The sequence below is a fragment of the Neodiprion fabricii genome, chromosome 2 (assembly GCF_021155785.1).
Source record: "Neodiprion fabricii isolate iyNeoFabr1 chromosome 2, iyNeoFabr1.1, whole genome shotgun sequence".
NCBI classification, from domain to species: domain Eukaryota; kingdom Metazoa; phylum Arthropoda; class Insecta; order Hymenoptera; family Diprionidae; genus Neodiprion; species Neodiprion fabricii.
Window position 1 is genome coordinate 39,521,201 of NC_060240.1, and position 19,538 is coordinate 39,540,738.

At 31.8% G+C, this 19,538-nt stretch overlaps 1 protein-coding gene and 1 long non-coding RNA gene across 8 annotated transcripts; one reads left to right on the plus strand and one right to left on the minus strand.

Moving 5' to 3' along the window:
- Positions 1-25: 25 nt before the first annotated feature.
- LOC124176536 (protein phosphatase 1B) lies at positions 26-18,658 on the plus strand. 7 transcript variants are annotated; one of them, XR_006869408.1, is made up of 7 exons: positions 26-164; positions 558-1,508; positions 2,768-2,885; positions 7,362-7,473; positions 8,417-8,471; positions 15,832-15,970; positions 16,843-18,658. XR_006869408.1 is itself a non-coding variant. In XM_046557947.1 (6 exons), the coding sequence occupies exons 2-6, from the start codon at positions 702-704 to the stop codon at positions 13,786-13,788; spliced, it is 1,173 nt and encodes a 390-aa protein (XP_046413903.1). In that variant the 5' UTR covers positions 69-338; positions 558-701; the 3' UTR covers positions 13,789-14,022. The 7 variants fall into 7 exon arrangements, 4 of the variants coding, with proteins under 4 accessions (XP_046413903.1, XP_046413904.1, XP_046413906.1 ...); XR_006869406.1 differs by having other exon boundaries at positions 70-338; XR_006869407.1 differs by having other exon boundaries at positions 70-224.
- On the minus strand, positions 7,406-8,063 carry LOC124176537. Its single transcript, XR_006869409.1, has 2 exons — positions 7,875-8,063; positions 7,406-7,466 (listed from the first exon to the last, which is right to left on the minus strand). It is a non-coding gene; the product is annotated as an uncharacterized LOC124176537 (long non-coding RNA).
- Positions 18,659-19,538: the final 880 nt, after the last annotated feature.

The following is a 19,538-nucleotide window of genomic DNA, read 5'->3' on the forward strand; positions in this document are numbered from 1 at the left end:
AAAATAACAGTCGGCAAGCCGATTGGACGGCGGTGACGCCTTGTGCGGGTCTATTTATAACCCGCGCATGCGCAGTCGCCGGGAAATAAGCATCCGCCATTCATACGAGTCGATTCCGTTGTTTCTGTGTGTTGAGCCTGGTTCGACGACGGGACATGGTGACGGTAATATTTGTGGTCCCTGAGAAAAACATGAGCCGATTCAACTAGCGACGTTTAAATAAGGTGACGCGAAAAATGCGTTGATAGAACATCGTAAACTGTTGTACTGAACCGCTGCTTAATCCGTAGGCATTGTTAGCTCGAGTTTAGTAATAATATTGCTGCAGTTTTACCCACGTAAGTTTTCGTTGGAAGCCTAGTCGCGAGTCGCGAGTCGGTTGCGAGTCGTTGATAGTAGCGTATACGAAAGAATAACAAAACTATTTTTGTCGCTAAAATCGGCGTTGCCAAATCGAGAGACTCGAAATTGCCCCGATAGAGAAACCGTTATTTTCTGTCAACATATAACTCAGCATTCTCACATCTCCGCATCTCACATTATCTAATAATTTACAGGCGAGAGAAAACGAGCTGAAAACCTGCTGCCAAGTGTTGTGTGAGAAAATTGATACGACGAAAAATGCTCGTCAAATAATATAAATCTGGATTGATACGGCTGAAAACAGCGAACCACTATAGTGAGAGAGAGAGCAACAGACTATGGGGGCATTTTTAGATAAACCGCAAACAGACAAGTACAATGAGCATGGGGCTGGGAACGGTTTGCGATATGGAGTCGCCAGCATGCAGGGCTGGCGGGTTGAGATGGAGGATGCTCACAGAGCCATAACCGGTCTTGAGGGTGGCTTGTCGGACTGGAGTTACTTCGCAGTGTTCGATGGTCACGCAGGTGCTCTTGTGTCTGCGCACAGCGCGGAGCATTTGTTAGAGTCAATAATGCAAACGGAGGAGTTTAAGGCGGAGGATGTAATAAAGGGTATTCACTCAGGCTTTTTGAGATTAGACGACCGAATGCGAGACTTGCCTGAGATGATTACAGATAAGTCTGGCTCGACGGCTGTTTGTGCTTTCATTTCTCCCAGGCAAATTTACATCGCAAACTGCGGAGATTCAAGGGCTGTACTGTGCCGATCTGGTAATCCAGTGTTCTCAACCAGAGACCACAAGCCTGTTTTACCTGCTGAGAAGGAAAGAATCCAAAAAGCTGGAGGGAGCGTCATGATCCAGCGAGTTAACGGATCGCTCGCTGTTTCTAGAGCCTTAGGAGATTACGAGTACAAAAATGTCGAGGGTCGTGGCCCATGCGAACAGCTAGTCTCACCCGAACCTGAAATATTTGTCAGGGAAAGAGACGACGTCAATGACGAATTCCTGGTTTTGGCATGCGACGGGATTTGGGATGTTATGACCAACGAGGATCTCTGTGATTTCATTCGTTCTAGGCTACTCTTGACTGACGATTTGGAAGCAGTCACCAACCAAGTCATAGATACCTGCCTATATAAGGTAAGTCTTATCATTTCTTCAGTCATCATTCTTGTCTTGATAAAATGTACAACTTTATCATCAAAGTAAAAATAGATAATGGATATCGTAGTGCAAAACTCGAGCTTTGCACCTTTGGAACAAACGTAGCTTGCTTTCGAGAGTCTTAAAGCTGTCGTTTTTTTCAATCTCTTAATTCCGTGTAGTTTTTAAATAAATTAAATTTGTCGTATAAATTCAAGTATTCTTGTATTGTTCAAAGCACTGTGAAGATAATAATATCACATTAATCATTGGGTACACATTTGCCAACCAGGAACAAATATTGTTTCTAATATATCTCAGATTAAAATAGAAACAGCATCAGCTTGTACTATAATGTAGCAACAAGTAGAAATCTCTTACAGAATAATGAAATATTCTTAAATTTAACTAAGCGTTCATTACCTGCTGCTTATAAAAATTATAACATCATTCGTCATTGATTATTTACTGTATTGAAAACAGAGTGGAAGAAGTAATCACTTGCCTGGGCTATAAATACTTATGAGTTGGTTAATTACGCGAGCCTGGGTACTTTAATCATGATAATAAACACTGGGAACTTTGAAGGAAGATAAAATATAGCTTGATAAACTTGACCTGAAATTTATATTTTCCACAATTCTATCTTTAGAATATACTCAAATGTTGAAGAAGCAGGAAATATACTTTTTGTACATTTTGAGGCTTATCAGCACTGCTTTGCTAAAAATTAAATAAATCGTGACGAAATTGTAGGAAGATTGCATGCCTACTATTGCATTTCAAAGATACAATTTTAATGATTATGCTTGTACAGGTAGAAAAATTCCCCTTAGATGGAATCTACCAAAATTTTAATTGTGGCATGCAACTGGTTTTCCATGAAAATAATTCATGTCTACATTAAAAGATTTGCTCGCACTTTTACGTCCTTTAATATATAATCACAAAAACACATATCTAGCTTCCAAATTTATTAGTTATTACGAAATATTGTGTTCGTTAGTCAAGCAATTATCAAGCTAATTGTGAAAAGTATATCGAGTGAACTTGCACCGTTGAATCGTTGTCTGAAGGTTTATTTATATTTGCCATATATTTGTGAATTCATGATAAGAATTCCAGCCAGCCAGCTCATATACGTAAACTCACCAATTTAAGACATTTCTGCTTGAAAAAAGCTGTAAATGCTGACCCATGAAATTATCCAACTAGATTACAATTTAGTAAAGTACTTTTTTTTTCTATCTTTTCAGGGTAGCCGAGACAACATGAGCATAGTTTTGGTAACGTTACCTGGTGCCCCGAAGCCAAGCGCAGAGGCACAGAAGAAAGAAGCTGAATTGGAAATGGCCATTGAAAGGAGGATCAAAGGTTCATTCTCTTTTTCATACTCTCACTCTTTTCTCTCGTTTCTATGCTGCACTAACAGACGTATTTCAAGACGTCGTAAGCGTACTTGACATTCTTCTCTGGTTTGAATAAATTTTACAACCGTAATCAAGTAACCAATCTACAAACCACAGTATAAAAGAGATAATTGCAATCGTTTTTAGGGATTATCTATTGATTATTGATCTATTACTTGTGTTGACCGTGTTATTCTGGGTTCATTTAGAGAAACCTGCAAGTAATTCGATCTCAAAGAGTTCAAATTTCGTAAATTGATCCATAAATCACTAACTCTTATAACTAACTAAACATAAATGGGTGCATAAAATTATGACAAACTAGTCCTACCTTAACATTACGTCACCCAGAGACGCAATTTCTCAACTGGAATCTCAACGTAATAAGTGAGCAATAAACCAAAGTATCAAGCGATAACATTTTGTCACTATCGCTTTGATGAATCGAGAAATTTTTCTGCAAGTCATCAGACGGTTTTAATACTTGAGTATTATATTTTGTTCCATTATATCTAAAATACTATTTTTTTTCTCTCTTTTATATCATATTTAGAGAAGTAGATGAATAACAAAAATTGGTGTCTACTTGCTAATCCTTCTTACTTATATATAAAAAATTGAAACACCAAAATAGTATATAAGCAATATTATAAAATAATGCAGCGTTCAATCCAATACGTAGCTTATTGAAGGAGCTCCTCTATAAAAATGAATTGGAGCGAAACTGAGCAGATAAGTCCATCTTAGGGTATCACAAGCTGATTTTAAACCATGCCTTTGATTCGACAATCTAAAAAATGAAAAAATGGTCAAAACCACTTTCAAAAGAAATTATTAAACTTGCGCAAGAAAAGAAAAAGAAGGAGAGGGGCGACTAAAAGAGAAAAAAATTGGGAGAGAGAAATATAGCTGATAAATAAATTCAATCTTATAACTGAAGCGTGTGATATAATAATATTCGTTAACATCTAAGCAACTATGGAAAGCTTCTAAAGCTTTCATATTCAAAATTCGACCAAATTTAATCTCACACACGTATGATTTGATATTATACATGTAATGTACAGACATAACTACTAACTTGCAACGTTGAATTAATGAGGACATATTTGAGTTTTTACGTAAAAATGTAAGGAGTCTTAGATTATACGAAAAATCAGCCGAAACAATATGTATACTATCAATGTTCGTGGTATCTGTTTCATAGGTAACAAGAAGCAATTCTTAATAGATCTTCCTTAGATTAAGAGTAACAAAACATTCTATATATTTATCCCATTATTCGTTTCATAGAGCTCAAAATATTTCATCGTCACAGTCACAGCAATTATTTTTGATTCCTATTTGAATAGAATAACCGAACATAATTGCAAACAGTCTGGGTAAAAACTCGACCTTGAACATTACTATCTATTTAAAGAAAAGTAAGATTCTTATGGTGTCAATTGCATAAATATATTTACCATACTTTCGAGATATTATCTCATCGAAGAATGTTCTAACGAAAACATATTTGTTACGTGGAACCCACAAGCCTTATAATGCAAAGTAAAAGATTTCTCTGTACCAGTTGTTTATAGATGATCATGAAACTATCTGTTTCATTTATGAAAAATGTATTCAACGCTTTGGATAGCTAAAATACTTTCAAGTGTAACTTACACTAATATGTAGTAATATTTTTAATAGGAACATTTTAGTATTGAAACGTTTAATATATTTAATTAAAATTCAGAGTTTAAAAGACATATTACGAATTTCCGGATAAGCAAATTTGTACTCTGGGCCATTATTAAAGGAAATATTTTACTATCAGCTGAAATTATATAAAATGCGGTGAACTAAGGAACCAAGTAACATTTATAAACAAAGGTTTTATTGATATTTATCGTTAACAATTGTATTTGTAGAAAATATCTATGCTTACGTGTTTAAATTACTAGTGGAAAGGAGATATCAAAATTATACACAGTATTACATTTCATTATTCTCTATTCAAGTATGGAATATAATTCCTTTTAAATATAATATTAATTAGGCGAATTTAAAGTCATTCCTTTTTAATTTCATTGTTAACAAATGTTCGAGAATCTACTAGCCGGACCAGTCTCACATTACAATAACTTGCTATTCCTACAACATTGAATTTACTACAGCATCTATTGCACTTTCACAAATTCCACATATTTTAGTCGTTCGTACGTTGCGCGGAATGTGATTATGTACTTTAGTAGTCACAGCAAGTTTATGTGATGTTTGGAAAAATGGTTATTCATTAGACTTTACCTTGACATAGATTTTCTCTTACTCTTTACAGTGTGATAGGTGTACTGAGCTAGAGTAATTTTAGAATGATCTGGTTTTTCCACTTCAATTTTTCATTTATTGTGTTATAATAGATCTTCAAAGACGCGTATACAACTAGCTGATATTCAGCTAAACTTCGTCAAAGAGACAACCGATGTATTATCAGAGCAAACATGTAGAGACAAATAGATCGTAAATGCAATTAGCCTACGAATGCATCAGTGTAAACAGTAGCGAGCCAGTTTTGTTATGGTATATATTGGAAAAGATAAAATCGTAAGATTCTTGATTTCACAATCGGTAGTTGGAACGAACTAGGAAAACATTAGCTCAGAATAAAGAAAAATAGTCAAATCCCGTCCTTTGATTCTGTCAGGGACTATTCTATTCCCTGTAACGTAATTTCATGGATGTCAAGTTTTTCTAGAAATGGACGTCAAGCATTATCTGAATAATGCCATTCCTGAAGTATTATATCTCATAGAGATAACGACAAAATAGATACATAGATATATAGATGAATATTATATATAGGAGTCGTTATTCACGTTATATAGTCAATTTGATTGTTACCAAAGATATATGTTACCACCATAGATATGATTGGTATTTTCTTAGAGTTTCTTAAGCTTCTTCTTAAGCTTAAGTTTCTTAAACAACCAAAATTCAAATCTATCCAATGGATGAAATTGAAAGTTTATATCAATAATTAAAAATCGCATCTTCTACACACCAATATAATGTCAATTGTAACTGAGTTTTTAAATTGTTAAAATTATATACATATATATGACTGAGAAATCATCGGCAGTTGATGAAAAGGTCAATGTATTACTGGAACAATTATCTCGTAAAATGTAACTTATACAGTTGTGATATGTAACTATTGTTAAGAATATTGAAATTGTAAGTGGATTTTTAACTGTGTTAGCGTTAGTTCCGTAAGATAGGAGTGACGAAATTTTTTAAGGAGCTTACCTGACACGAATATTACGATAACATTGGATATGAATTTTCTGGAGTAGTTCAAAATGAATTTGTTGACCTGCATTCCAAAAAATTATTTTAACGGAATCAATATTATCATACCTATTTCTACTTTTCCTAAGAATTAGTAGAGGTGCAAATCAATTCAAATATCTGTATGTTAGGTTTTGCAACTTGTCGTAATTTACTGAAAAAAAAATTATTGAATAATATTGTTTAATTATCACCTTTGGACTTGGTTAATATAACATACCCAAGTAATTTCCAAACTGCAATAGTAATTAATTCATAGAAAACAAAAATAAATTGATAAATATTTTCTTATACGAAAACATGCATGTTTACGAGATGAAACAGGTACGTGCAAACTCAGTTTCAAAATACTCGATTCTGTTTCATTTTCTTGACATTAAATTTTAGTTAATTTTTCATGTATAACGGCAATGCATTTCTTATGGAAAAAATTGCGATTGCCGTTACTTGTAAAGGAACGCTCTTGTATCCGAAATTTCGTGATAAGTAAATCAAGTATCTGAAACAATTCCAAAGGTGAAGATATTTTTTGTTTTTACATTTCACTCAAAGTAAGATCGATGTATCTACTTATGACCGGAGTATCTGTGTTGATTACTGTTCCCATAAGAAATGTACCGTAACAGTTATTTATTCCAGTCCTAAGTAGCTGCATGTTTAGATATTTTCACTTGACTATTTAGGTAATTAAAAAAAAAATTTGTCACCTGAAAATTTATCAGAAAACAATTACTCGCCAACTTCACCGATTATTACTTCTCTACATTATGTAACACCTAATTCTTATTTACAATGTAGAAATTGATAAACTCCCAAAGCCTTATATCAACAAGTTTCAAAGTGTCTCTCAAATGTCGCAATTCAATGTGTAACCCGGTTAAATTCTTAACACCAATTTTCATGATTATTCGAATTGAAATTTAAAAATTGACCAACTTTTGTCAAACATTACATGACAAAAAGCAACGATAGTTTACATCGCCATTCAATACAGCAGTAAATGCACAACGAGTATGTGTTTGTGATAGCGACTGTTCTATAATTTCTCTAAATTCTATTTCAAATAAGCAGGTACCAGAACATTTTGAATTAATCATTGTCATTCTGTTGACAGAAATAGTAACGCAGCAGGAGGGCCAGGATGGAATCGATTTCCCACAGCTGCTCCAACATCTTATAGACCAGGAAATGCCCAATCTTCCACCCGGAGGTGGTCTTCCTGCCAAGTAAGTTGATTTCTTAATACACCTTGAATCGCATTGACGGCTGAATGCAAGAATAAACTGAGCCCTTTCACACTCACGGACAAACTCTATACAGACTAAGTGTCGCCATTGAATCACAATGTCACAATGACACACCTTCACATTGACTGGAAACTTTTACACGAATTCATTTGTCGAGGAATTTTCCTTCTTCCTTTACACTTAAATTTATCTATACCAACAATTGAAGCAAGTTTAACTGACGATCGCTTCGAGCACAACTTTTCATGTTTTATGGCAACCAAAAACTTTTTTTTTTTTTTTTCTCTTTGCAGTACAGGAAATTTTTTGACTTCCCAAAATGCAAACTTTATTACCTTTAACTATACTACCTTTATTTGTACAGTATTTGTTAACGTTACCTTGGCTGTAGAAATTTCGTGACAAACTCTTGTATTGTTAAGGAAACGTGCAGAATGACTCGGACGTTGCCTGCTCCTACAGAGGCACGTCGACTAACTATTAAGTCAGCCTACCATACACGTGTAGACGAGCAAAGTTGTTGAATGCTTATATAATAAAATTGTGTTAGGTTGGTTGTTAACGCAGCACCCAACACAAAGAAAGAACATAGTCTATTAGCAATTTGGCCGGATACCAAAGTACATAATTAGATTACTCTGGCAACAGGATGATCGAGGTACCCTCGACCTTGGGTATAACTGTATCATGATACAAGTTTACTTAAAATAGGTATTTTTAACACACTGCAGAGCGATAACGACTAACTATTTACTTTTCGTCGTAACAGCAGGCTGCCGTAGTGACGTCCTTGGTCATATTTTTGCTTTTTGTATTGATAATTTTTTCTTCCTGAAATTTATATCATTACCAATTATATGCCATTGCAATGTTCAATCATTGATTAATAGTAATTCCATTTTGTTTCTCTTCTTCTCCACAGGCGACCATTCATCGAACAGGTGTTCCGGGAAGTTTGCCCCAGCAGGGCGAACAGTGTAAGTCTTGGATACGATTTGCCTTCATATTAACTAACCCACGACTCTTATTCCGTGACCCACACACATATACACACACCAAACGTACAATTATTACCCATTTCACACATCAATATTCATTCTTTATATTCATTCAAGTACAATAAAACATAAAACAGTGGAATTTGTTCTTCGCTGAATTCATATACGCATGCATAAATAAATACCATTTGTCAACCAAAAAAAAAAGTATGAAAAATCTGCCGTTACATCACAGATAATAGTGATTCATATGTGACCCAATTTCGATCAGGTGAGGCGTTGAATGGTAAGAAAATTCCCTGTGGGATGCGATGTTGTGCTAAACTTTACTAAATGAAAATGAACATAAACAATTAAAAATAATTAAATTATTTGAAAAAAAAAAAGAAAAAAAAAACAATATGATAATACTCAGGGAATGTCACTACTTTTTGAAAGATATAATATATTTGATACCCTTAGTGTGAAATAGTTAGGCTAAATAACTGTTGCAGCATTATAACGTATGAGTATCGGCGGCAGATTTTATCATTAATTAAAAAAAGAACAGTTATAGAAAGAAAGAAAAAACATAGAGTGCGAGCACTTTAGGAATTATTCTACAATGAAATGGAGTAATTTTCAAAGTGAAATTAAACACTGTGTCCATTCATTCATTCGCTCATGTCATTTCATTTCATTTCATTTCGTCGTATACCTATACTATATAAAGGCAAATTCAGAATCAATAATAAATTGTACATAAATTACATCATATTTGTTCTTAACATAGACCGGATTGAGCATTTTTACAACCTTTAAATACGAGTAAATTTATCGATATTGAGCTCTATTATTTTCTAACGGCTATTGATTCTGGTAATGTTGTGTGGCATTTAAAGCAAACAAAAAAAAATAGACAACAGTGGCTCTTTTCCTATCGAATATGGCAAACAACAAGTAATGCATGGATCAATACTATATTTCTTTTTATTTTCATCTGTTTATTTTTCTGTTATTGTTAAGCTCACCTTGACTAATGTCTTAACCTTGTCTCAGTCAGTTGCAACGAAAATGTATTTTTCTTATACCACGTATTCGTGCGCATATATATTTTCAGATACTTGGAAAACTTTAGATAACTGTTTAGTTACTGATTTTTAAAACTGCGTTAAAAGTATCTCTCCATAGTCTGAGGAATGATTATTCTTAACAAATTCGGACAGAATACATTTTCTTGTAACTATGCTACTGCGAGTTCTGAAAAACTAAATAAGCGAGGAAAAAATTTGATACTGATACAAAATTAGAATTATCATTAAGCGACAATTGGTAATAGAGGTTTTACTGCAAAGTGCCATGTCGCAGCAGATGAGTTGTTAGAACTTTACAACAGACTCTGCTAAAGGCAAATCATGAACGATATTGATATTCCTAATTTTTACCTAATACTGGTACCCATTATTGGATTTTATACAATTTCCTCCCATATATCTAAAGGAATAAACAAGAAATGAAGATATATTCAAATTATTATGCAGGGTTTTGCCAAATATTGTATTGTGTCTATGAGTCATACTTTCTTATAATTTTTATTAGCGTGAGTTATGCCATCCTTGAGATTTTCCACACGAGTCAATGACTCGAGATTGCTTGATCTCTTGATTGTACGAATGAATTCTGATGATTAGCCCTGAAATCCCAATCTCACGATAAATGTGCCAACAATTTCAGATTTTTTAAACATCACTTTGTTTTATATTATTGCTATTCAAGTAGAAAAGAACGTCGTTAATATGTAGCATATTATTTTGAAAGTTTCACATGACTATATATTTGTTGACTTATCCGCAGTGAATAAGAGACTATTTGGTCTAGAAATGATGTTGGCAAAGATGGGAAATATTTAAAAAGTCTAGATTTCTATTTGATAAGTTGTTAACACAATAGAATATTTTTATGGCACCCTCTGCTGTGTTGAAATGCGTAATATTACAATATAATAATTATATATTTTTGTAGTTTTAGAGGACTCGTGCTCAGAATATTAAATCATGACTGGTCAATTTTCTCAGCTATAAAAACAAGCAATCAAAAAAAAAAAAAAGAAGTTATGAAAAAAAAATAAGAATAAAATGTTACGTAAAAAATGTCTTACTTTAGGCAATCTTATGATTTGTGAGGGTTCATTTTAAAATGAGCTTGTACTTACTTATTTACTTACTTACTGGACAAATTGGCCGAAAGCTTTAAAAAAAAAAAAAAGAAAAACAAGAGCAGTCCTGTATATAATATTTAGAATCGGTGTCTATGGATATCTGTACTGATGTTATGTTTATGCAATATTGGAAATCTGTCAATAATATTATAGCAGCAAAGAAGGCCTTGATTATGATTCCATGTATACGATTTTAGGAACTCTTATCTGCTCACGTATTAAAAATGATCTCATATTATGTTTGGTATCATATATTTGTATCTGGATTCGTAGTCAAAACTGAAAACTCCCCATTCATACTATTCCATTGTAAAAGTTGGCCAAATTTTTTCTAGAATCACCTTGATCGTATTTCTGAAACAAATCGTATGGCTCAACTGCATGCATTTAACGTCATATTCAATCAAGATTTATTCCAAGTTGATCAAGAAACGAATAACATAGGTTTAAACTTGTTTCTCCTCATTAAATACCGATTTCAATATCGCGTTACTTTTAAAACCGAAATCATTGCGAAATTAAAGCAATCTGGTTACAGCGGCAGTGTAAAATATTTACAAATATTGTAATTATTATTTGAATAATCACATTTCGCTGTTATAACGCAAGTCGAAGATCAACATTTGTCGCAATATGACTTTTTGTGACAGATATTTTAAAACTAGTTATTGACCAATTACTTTGTAATACACGTTGCGACTCGAATTTCCTACCCTTCACGATTTGATCTTTAACGAAAATGGAAATCAAGGCCTTCGCCGAATTTTATCAATGTAGCACACACATACCAAAGTATATTATTGCCCCTCCTCCCCCCAGTAGTGAAAATAATAATAAGAGAAGTAGCAAAGCTTAGCATTTCACTGTCTTTTGGAAATAAGAATTGTAGAAGAAAAAAAAAAAACCAAACAAGTTCGGTTCCAATTATAAAATTGTAATTGACGATGCTTCTTCAGTCATTTGGAAATTATACGAGTATGAAGAAAGACAAGATCGACAGGATGATTAGTAGTTACTCCAGATAATTTTTATTGCATTCTTATTTTCAGTTGACAGAAAATTATATTATATCAGGTCAGAGCAAGAGTAGGAAACTTCGTAAACTATAATTGTTATTTCAGTATTTTGAAATCATTGCAAACTCTTTCTTATTACCTGCTACTATCCTAAATCTATTCTTTGGAAAGAATACGTACAAATTACAGACAAATAGTAGAACTCTTTTTAAGCGAACTCGTATCATCAAAGATATACGAATGTAAAAATTATAGAAGCACGGTTCATTCCGTTATTCGAACGGAACGTTTATTTTTTACGATAACTGACTCTTGCTCTTGAGTGATGCGCATGTAGTTAGCTTGCTTTGTGCATAGTCCTATTCTGTATAAACTTGCTTCTGGCCTGGCGTTGAAAAGGATGTAATGTCGGAACTCGATTGTTATTGTCAATTTTCCTTGAGTATTATATATCAATTATGAAAATTTATATTTGTAACAGCATTGTAACTTGTAAATACTTGTGATTGTAAAGTATTTTGTTAAGGAATGCGGAGAGACTTGTACCTTTCAGAATAGGACTAGTATATAGCTAGAAATAAACTCATATATTATGTGTATAATCAAAAACCAAACTATTTTCTCAATAACTACGTTATACCGATAAAACTTTGCTGTTGCGTAATTTGTATATTTCTTTTTAGAGCTGCCTCTTAAGACATTATACATTTTGGCAATGAATCCCGTTTTTAAGGAATGCTAAAAATAACAGCTTCACCAAAACGCGGACGTTGCTATGCATTCTTATTGTTTGATGCAGGCACTGCCTAAATCAATAAGAGTGTTCAAATAAATTGGAATTGGTATTAAAATACTGCGTTACGTTTCACACATTCGTGACTTTCAGTACAAAGGCATTGTCCAAAACTTTCACCATGAATTTTCAACCGACAGAAATTATATTGCATACATCTTTGTAAATATTAATAATGTTATTTGCAACTACCTGCATGATGCAATTGCGGCCTTAGTTCTTAAAAATGTATGACTATTCAATCACCAGCATTCACTTACAGTTAATAATAGCATCAAAGATATTATACAGTATGATTAACAGAAGCTTGACAGAAAATCGTGATATAATCAAGTTCTATGATGATGATTTCACCATATCCCAACTAAACTCGAGATGATAACATAACTAACTCTTCTCTCCTTATTTTCTTAACTATCCATAATTTACTGCAATACATTAAATATGCGAGAAGAAATAAACTAGCGAAAAGAGATTCGTTATGCCCATTGAGGATCAATAGATCGTACAAGTGAACCAGAAAGGCAACTATATTACTTGAAATTCACTATATCGTTAAAAGTAAGAACACGTGATCGTATCGGCAATTGAAAGTGTCGTTTAACCATGTATTTATAGGCATCTTAATATTAATTTTCAATACCTCTTTTCATCGCTTGTACGATATCTCAAATCATATTAAATCCATTTGATGCTGCATTATTTATTATGTGCGCTATGTTGAAGATGATATCGTTTATCTCTTATCAGAAAAACTTCAACTAAGGAATGGTGGATCTTATTGATTTTGTTCTGGAGTAAGCTTCCAGTTTAAAGCAAACAGACATGCTTAAAGACTAATTTTAATAAAATTAGGAAATGTAAATTTTTCTCTGCAGGATCAACATGGAACAAATGCGATGAGTAATGCAACAAGTGGGTACAGGTGTCATTTGTAGAATGAATTCCATATTAAAATTTGTGAATTATATGTTGTCAAGAATTATTGCCAATTTCCAAACAAAAAAAAAAATGGAATAATGCTTCATGACTTGCCATAAAATTATAGATTGTGAATATCATGCAGGCACATTATAGAGATTTTTACAACCTGCTAAAGGTATCAAATGTCCACGAATAGAAAATTTTTCTTGCATTTGAAGATTCCCATTTCAAATTCGTGATTGATATAATTATCGTTATAATTAATTTTTTCCCTTTATCCTTTAGATTGAATTGAGCTTGTCCGCCATTCCTTTCCTTCCCGATGAGAAGAATCCTGCTTTAAACGAACTTACTAACACTTATTAATTTTTTGATTTATTCTAATTTTCGTTCTTCCTTTTGTTTTGTTGCGTGTATCACCACACTAGCAATAAATCTTTGTCAGCTGATGAAAAACGATGATTTTCGTGCAAATTCAACAAAAATGTTCTACTTTTCTTACATTTTTCGTATTATATACTCATGTTGGAAAATGATTTTCCCTGAAATTGTAATTTATGCTGATGGATCGCATCTTTGTTATATTTTTTTTTTTGTCATGAAATTCGTGTAAAAATTTTTAATTCTAAATTTCTGAATAAAATCGTTGATTTGAATGTTGAAATTTTTCAAAAATTGAAACAAAAAGAAGGTAACGGCAATTGCAGGATAAATTTTCTTTAGAACAAAATTTACATTCACAGTTATTCAAGACTTAATCTTTAACATTATTAAATTATTTACTTAATTTCTGTACATAAGGTTACGGCATGCCAGCTCCACTTTCAATTTTTATTTTGAACATTTATCATTATACAATTTTTGTAAATGAACACTGTGAAAATTTTTGGGCTTTTCAAAAATCACTCAGCTACAAAGTAAATACTATTGAATGTTAGACCCCACATTTTTTTCTCCATACCGGCATAATATGAATTATTGTTTGGAAACTTATCAAAAGTGGAGTTCACATCGTCTGGCTATAATGTACTTGTATATGAGTTGAAATTTCAGCACTGTCATTAGTGCTTGGTTTTTTTTCCCCCTCATAATTACAACTTCTTTCGTTAAAACGAGCATAATATTTCATACTAATATTTATTCGTGTAAATGAATATAATTTTTGTATGTTAATTAGTGTAATTTGAAACGTTACTTACAGAATACTATATATATATATATATATATAAATATACATACACATATATATATATATATATATATATATATATATATATATATATATATATATATATCCATGTTGTTGTATATAATATACATAATTAAAATCATATTTCGTGGAATCTACTTTATCTTTTACGCTATATGAGTAGAAATTTTTAACATCTTGGAGGTGGTGAAATTTATATCTCTGTAGAGTTTTTTTTTTTTTTTTTTTTTAGTGAAAACGCTCAAGTTTTGAAGACTGCAAAGGAATTAATTTTATTGATACTAATTTCCTGTCACATATTACAGAAGTATTCAACATTGAAAAAGAAAACCAATTCTGGTTATTATTAAATGGAAGCAAGTGTACCTAATGAGCAGATGATTAAGGATAGGTAAAGTTAATACAGAGTCGTAGTCACAGTTTTGTAAATAAACATGTGATTTTCATTTATATTCATTAATTCAATTCGATCGAGAATTGATTATTGATTGTCAAAATGTGACACAGATACAATAATTACAGTATATTTCGCACTTTGAAATAATCACTATTTTTCATTTGGTGCAGTAGATAAAGTTAACGTCAAGTAAATTACAATTAATGTCTTGGCTGCGGGATGGTAACCATTCGAATAGTTTGACGATGCGTAGTATTTGCAACAAATTCACTTTGCATTTATTGTAATATAGAACTAAGATATATTAATGTTATTTTTAATTTTTGCATTAATCATAGTCATCGATGACAAATAAATCTCATGGAACTACTCAGCGTGTTTTATTGAATTTTGTTTAGCCTGGCTCTAAATATTTATGCAATAACTAATCTGGCCATCGTATTATGCTATTGTAAACAAGTTATTTCATTGCGAAAATAATAAGCTATGAATGATCATCGCGTATAACAAATTATAATGCTTTTCATAGTATCATTGGGAAATAAAGCTTCAGAAAAAGAAGCTACTAGTTTGTAGCTGTATATTCAAAGCCTGGCTTATTTTCATAGTAAATACAAGCCCCTAGATAAAATTGCATCATTGATAAACATATTCTTTTCTCAAAATTTCTCTACTTGCTTTAGGATCTCTGAAGTCAACTTCACATTTTGAACGAATTGCGTCAAACGTTTGTCATGCCATTAATATGTCGAGCCAAATTTGGTAGATAGAATTTGGTAATTTTGAAAGTCAACTTTTATAGATAGAAGAAGATGAGTCAAGGAAAGTTCGAATTATTCGTTGCATATACAACTCGATGCGTCTGCATTCTAAACAAAGCTGAACGTAGAAAACTGATACAAGGCCGGCCTAAGAATTGAGCAGTATTCCGCAGTTACAAGGTAATTTAAAACAATATTTGCTTTAAGAATGAAGAAATTGGTTTTGCTTGTGGGCATGGATTCCCATCCGTTAAAGAATTATAATAATCAGAAAAACTAAATACATGCTCTTGCTCCATTTTTATGCCACCATGTATTACGACTAATCGTTAGGCTCGTTGAAGTAAAATTTTAAAACAGATTGTTCAATCTTTATTACTGTGTAGAACATGTCTGTTCAGCATTAAAATATATACTTTTGTTAATATTATTGTACTTTTGACGATCGAGGAATTATGTATTCATAGACTGAAGCATTTAAAACAGACCTGATATACGCATACGAAAAATGAAGACAATCTTCAAAATCCAAAAAACTGACACGTATTCTATTCTTCTATGAATATATACTTTGATAATCATCTGGCTGTGATAACGCTGACTTATGAAAAGTTTAAGCTGAATCTAAGTACCTACTGATCTATCTACAACAGCGCTCAGACTCGTAGATGTAAATAACTGAGTTTTCTAATAATTGTGTAGAAAACTGTAATATATTAATTTTAAATCGTGAGCAGTAGAGAACTGTAAATAAATTAATGAATATGTGCGTGAGATGATTTCAGCCTAACAACTTTTAAACCTGTATGTACTAAGTTTTAACATAATTAAAGCATCTATATATCTGCTTCGCGGGACTAAAGATAATTGAAATTTGTTCAGTATGTAAATATTTTAGGAGGAATTGAATATTTCGAAAAAGTGCCTCATCAATTGGGAAATTTTAAAAACTAAACTATTATAAACTAAAAATGCATATTAATTATTAGATTTTCAATCGAAACGTTTTTAAACACAACAATTAAAATACTTGTATAATGATGTGTTTACAGGAGTCAAGGACTAGTTAGTGCATACAATATGTATACCATTTTATACGTGTCGTATGGAATAATCTGGCGAATGAGAGAACAGCAGATTTGAGACATCGTCAACTACAACTATGATGGGTTTGCCGCATTAAGTCACAATTGTATAGAACAATAATTAATCATTAAATCACACGTTAGTCAATACCAAACAATATACCTTGCATTACATTACACTTGTACAACTGACAAAAAAAACCTACGTTTTTAAGAGTTTACTGTATAAAGCGGTTTAATATGATACTAGCCAAGGGTGAGATGTATAAATTAACTTAACACACATGCCAGCATATTTATATGATTAAGCCATTACCTCACAATACCTACTTCCATCACAGCGTAACTCATATTGCAGAAAATTTTGGATCGTATCTCTTTACGAAGATCCACTATTATGAATATATCTTACTTTTAAATTCAGGTAGTAGGAAAATAATGAATTTAATTTTCATTTAATTTTCATTTAATATTCATTTAAGAGTAAAGCAGCTTTTATTATTTCGCACTGTAATTTCTCTCAGTTTTCATCATATGAATTTCGCGTAACTCCCTCAATACAAATCTGGGCCAGATAATTATAGTTTTCTTCAAGCTGTACTTAATTTAAATTATACATACACATATATCGCAATAATTTCGAATATCCTCATCCGTGTTGAATAAATAAAACAATCTTGTTAGAAAATCAATTGAATTATGTGAAGTAAACTATTGGATCGAAATGAAGTACTTAGAACAGTAGTATGCATTCACAGGCAAACTGCATCCCATCGAAGATTTAATGAATCAGAACATTTTTTTTTACTAATTTTTCTTCTAAAAAGATTTATTGTAACATTGATACTCGACAGTCTTTAGTTTCAGAATATTCTTACTTGTTTCCAATTCTTATAGCTATGATGCGTAATTGGGTAATCTAAACTATGACAATTTCATTATTCTGTTGATTTATTCACGAAAAAAAAAAACGATAAGAAAAATTGCTGTATACAAGTTGCTGTTACAGTACAAAAATACAATATTCCGAATTCAAGGGTTGGTAACGTTTTTTACTACTTTTATACGTATTTTCAACCAGGTACATTTTTTATGTATTTTTCATTAATGTAACAAAACAAGAAACTTTTCACACATGCAAACTAACCATTCATTCGATTATTAAAGAATTATAAAGCGTATAATTGAGTTTATTATTCATTAATTATTGATGATCTTACCTTTGGCTACAGGTTTAGGTATTACGTTGTAAAAATAACTATTGTACAAATCAATGTACTCTGACTACTATAGCATAATTGAAAATTATTTACATTTGTCTATCGATGAAATTTGGAAAAAATTTCTGTAATGTCATAATGATCTTCAGGATGATCATATAAAACTGAAAATTATTATAAGTTGAATATCGTTTCGTAGTGAATTATTTCATAAGATTCTTCCACAATTGCAGAATTTGCAATGTTCAGAATTCATATACCTAAGTACATTGATTTAAAATTTTCAACCTGAAATATTTCATAGTGATTAGAAATAGGCGTACAATCTATTGCTAGTGGATTTGAAGGCATTGCGCACCACATAAAATTTACTAAAGAACGATAAGGAACGTTCTTATTCAGTGAGATGAGAAAAAAGAAGCTATACTAAACTAACAACGCTAATTTAGCTCTATTTAGCAAATTCAGCTAACATCATAACAATATTGTAGTATATTACCAGAAAGCTGAACTAAAGATTCATGGATATTATCAAATAAATTATCAAACGTTTATTCATATAAGTCTGACTTATACTTTACCCATCACTCAATTTGACCGGATTTCCAGTACTTTGGATTCCACTGCAAAACAAAATGGCAGGCTAAGCAATTCGTTCATTTCTTTTGACACATACACGTGCATGTCAAATTTCAGCCCTAACAAGCGAATATTGTAAAGAATCACAAGTCATACTTTATAAAGAGAGCTGAATGAATACTGTTTTACTTTTCTCTGTTTTTTTTTTTGTTGTATAATTACCTATTTCTTTATTTTTTGCAAAGTTTTATGTTTTATAATAATTTACAATCAAATAATACCTAGTAATTAAACCTATTACAAGTAGGTAAGATCGCGGTATTGTACTAAAATTTACAATAAATGTTGTGGATTATATTTAATTAAATTTTTTGAAAAACTTACAATGTCGAAAAAAATAAAATAAAACAACGTACGTGAGTTCGAAGAGAGTTTGACAGTAGCAAACTTACATATCATCAGTTGTTAACTGAAGGAGATATGGCTGAACACACTTCGATTGTACGTTTAGGATATTTGCTTAATTGCAAGTAGCACCATTGCTACGGATATTTAAACATAGCTTCACACGGTGAGCTACTACTAATGATGCCAACGAGATAGCTCATTAGCCAAAGGCAACTGGAGGGAAATTTTTTTTTTTTTTCTTTTTTTTTTTTTGTGTACCGAGACAAAATATATTTAATTAATACATTTTAAAAAATTCATTAATGATCATAGCTGCAGCGTGTGAGCGATGTTTGTTTCTTAATTTAAAATTAAAAAAATGTTTTACAAATCTAAAAGACACATGTCACAGAAGAGAATAATATTGTGCCTAATGTTCCACGTGTATAACAAGAGCTGATGTGCTCGGTTATTTAG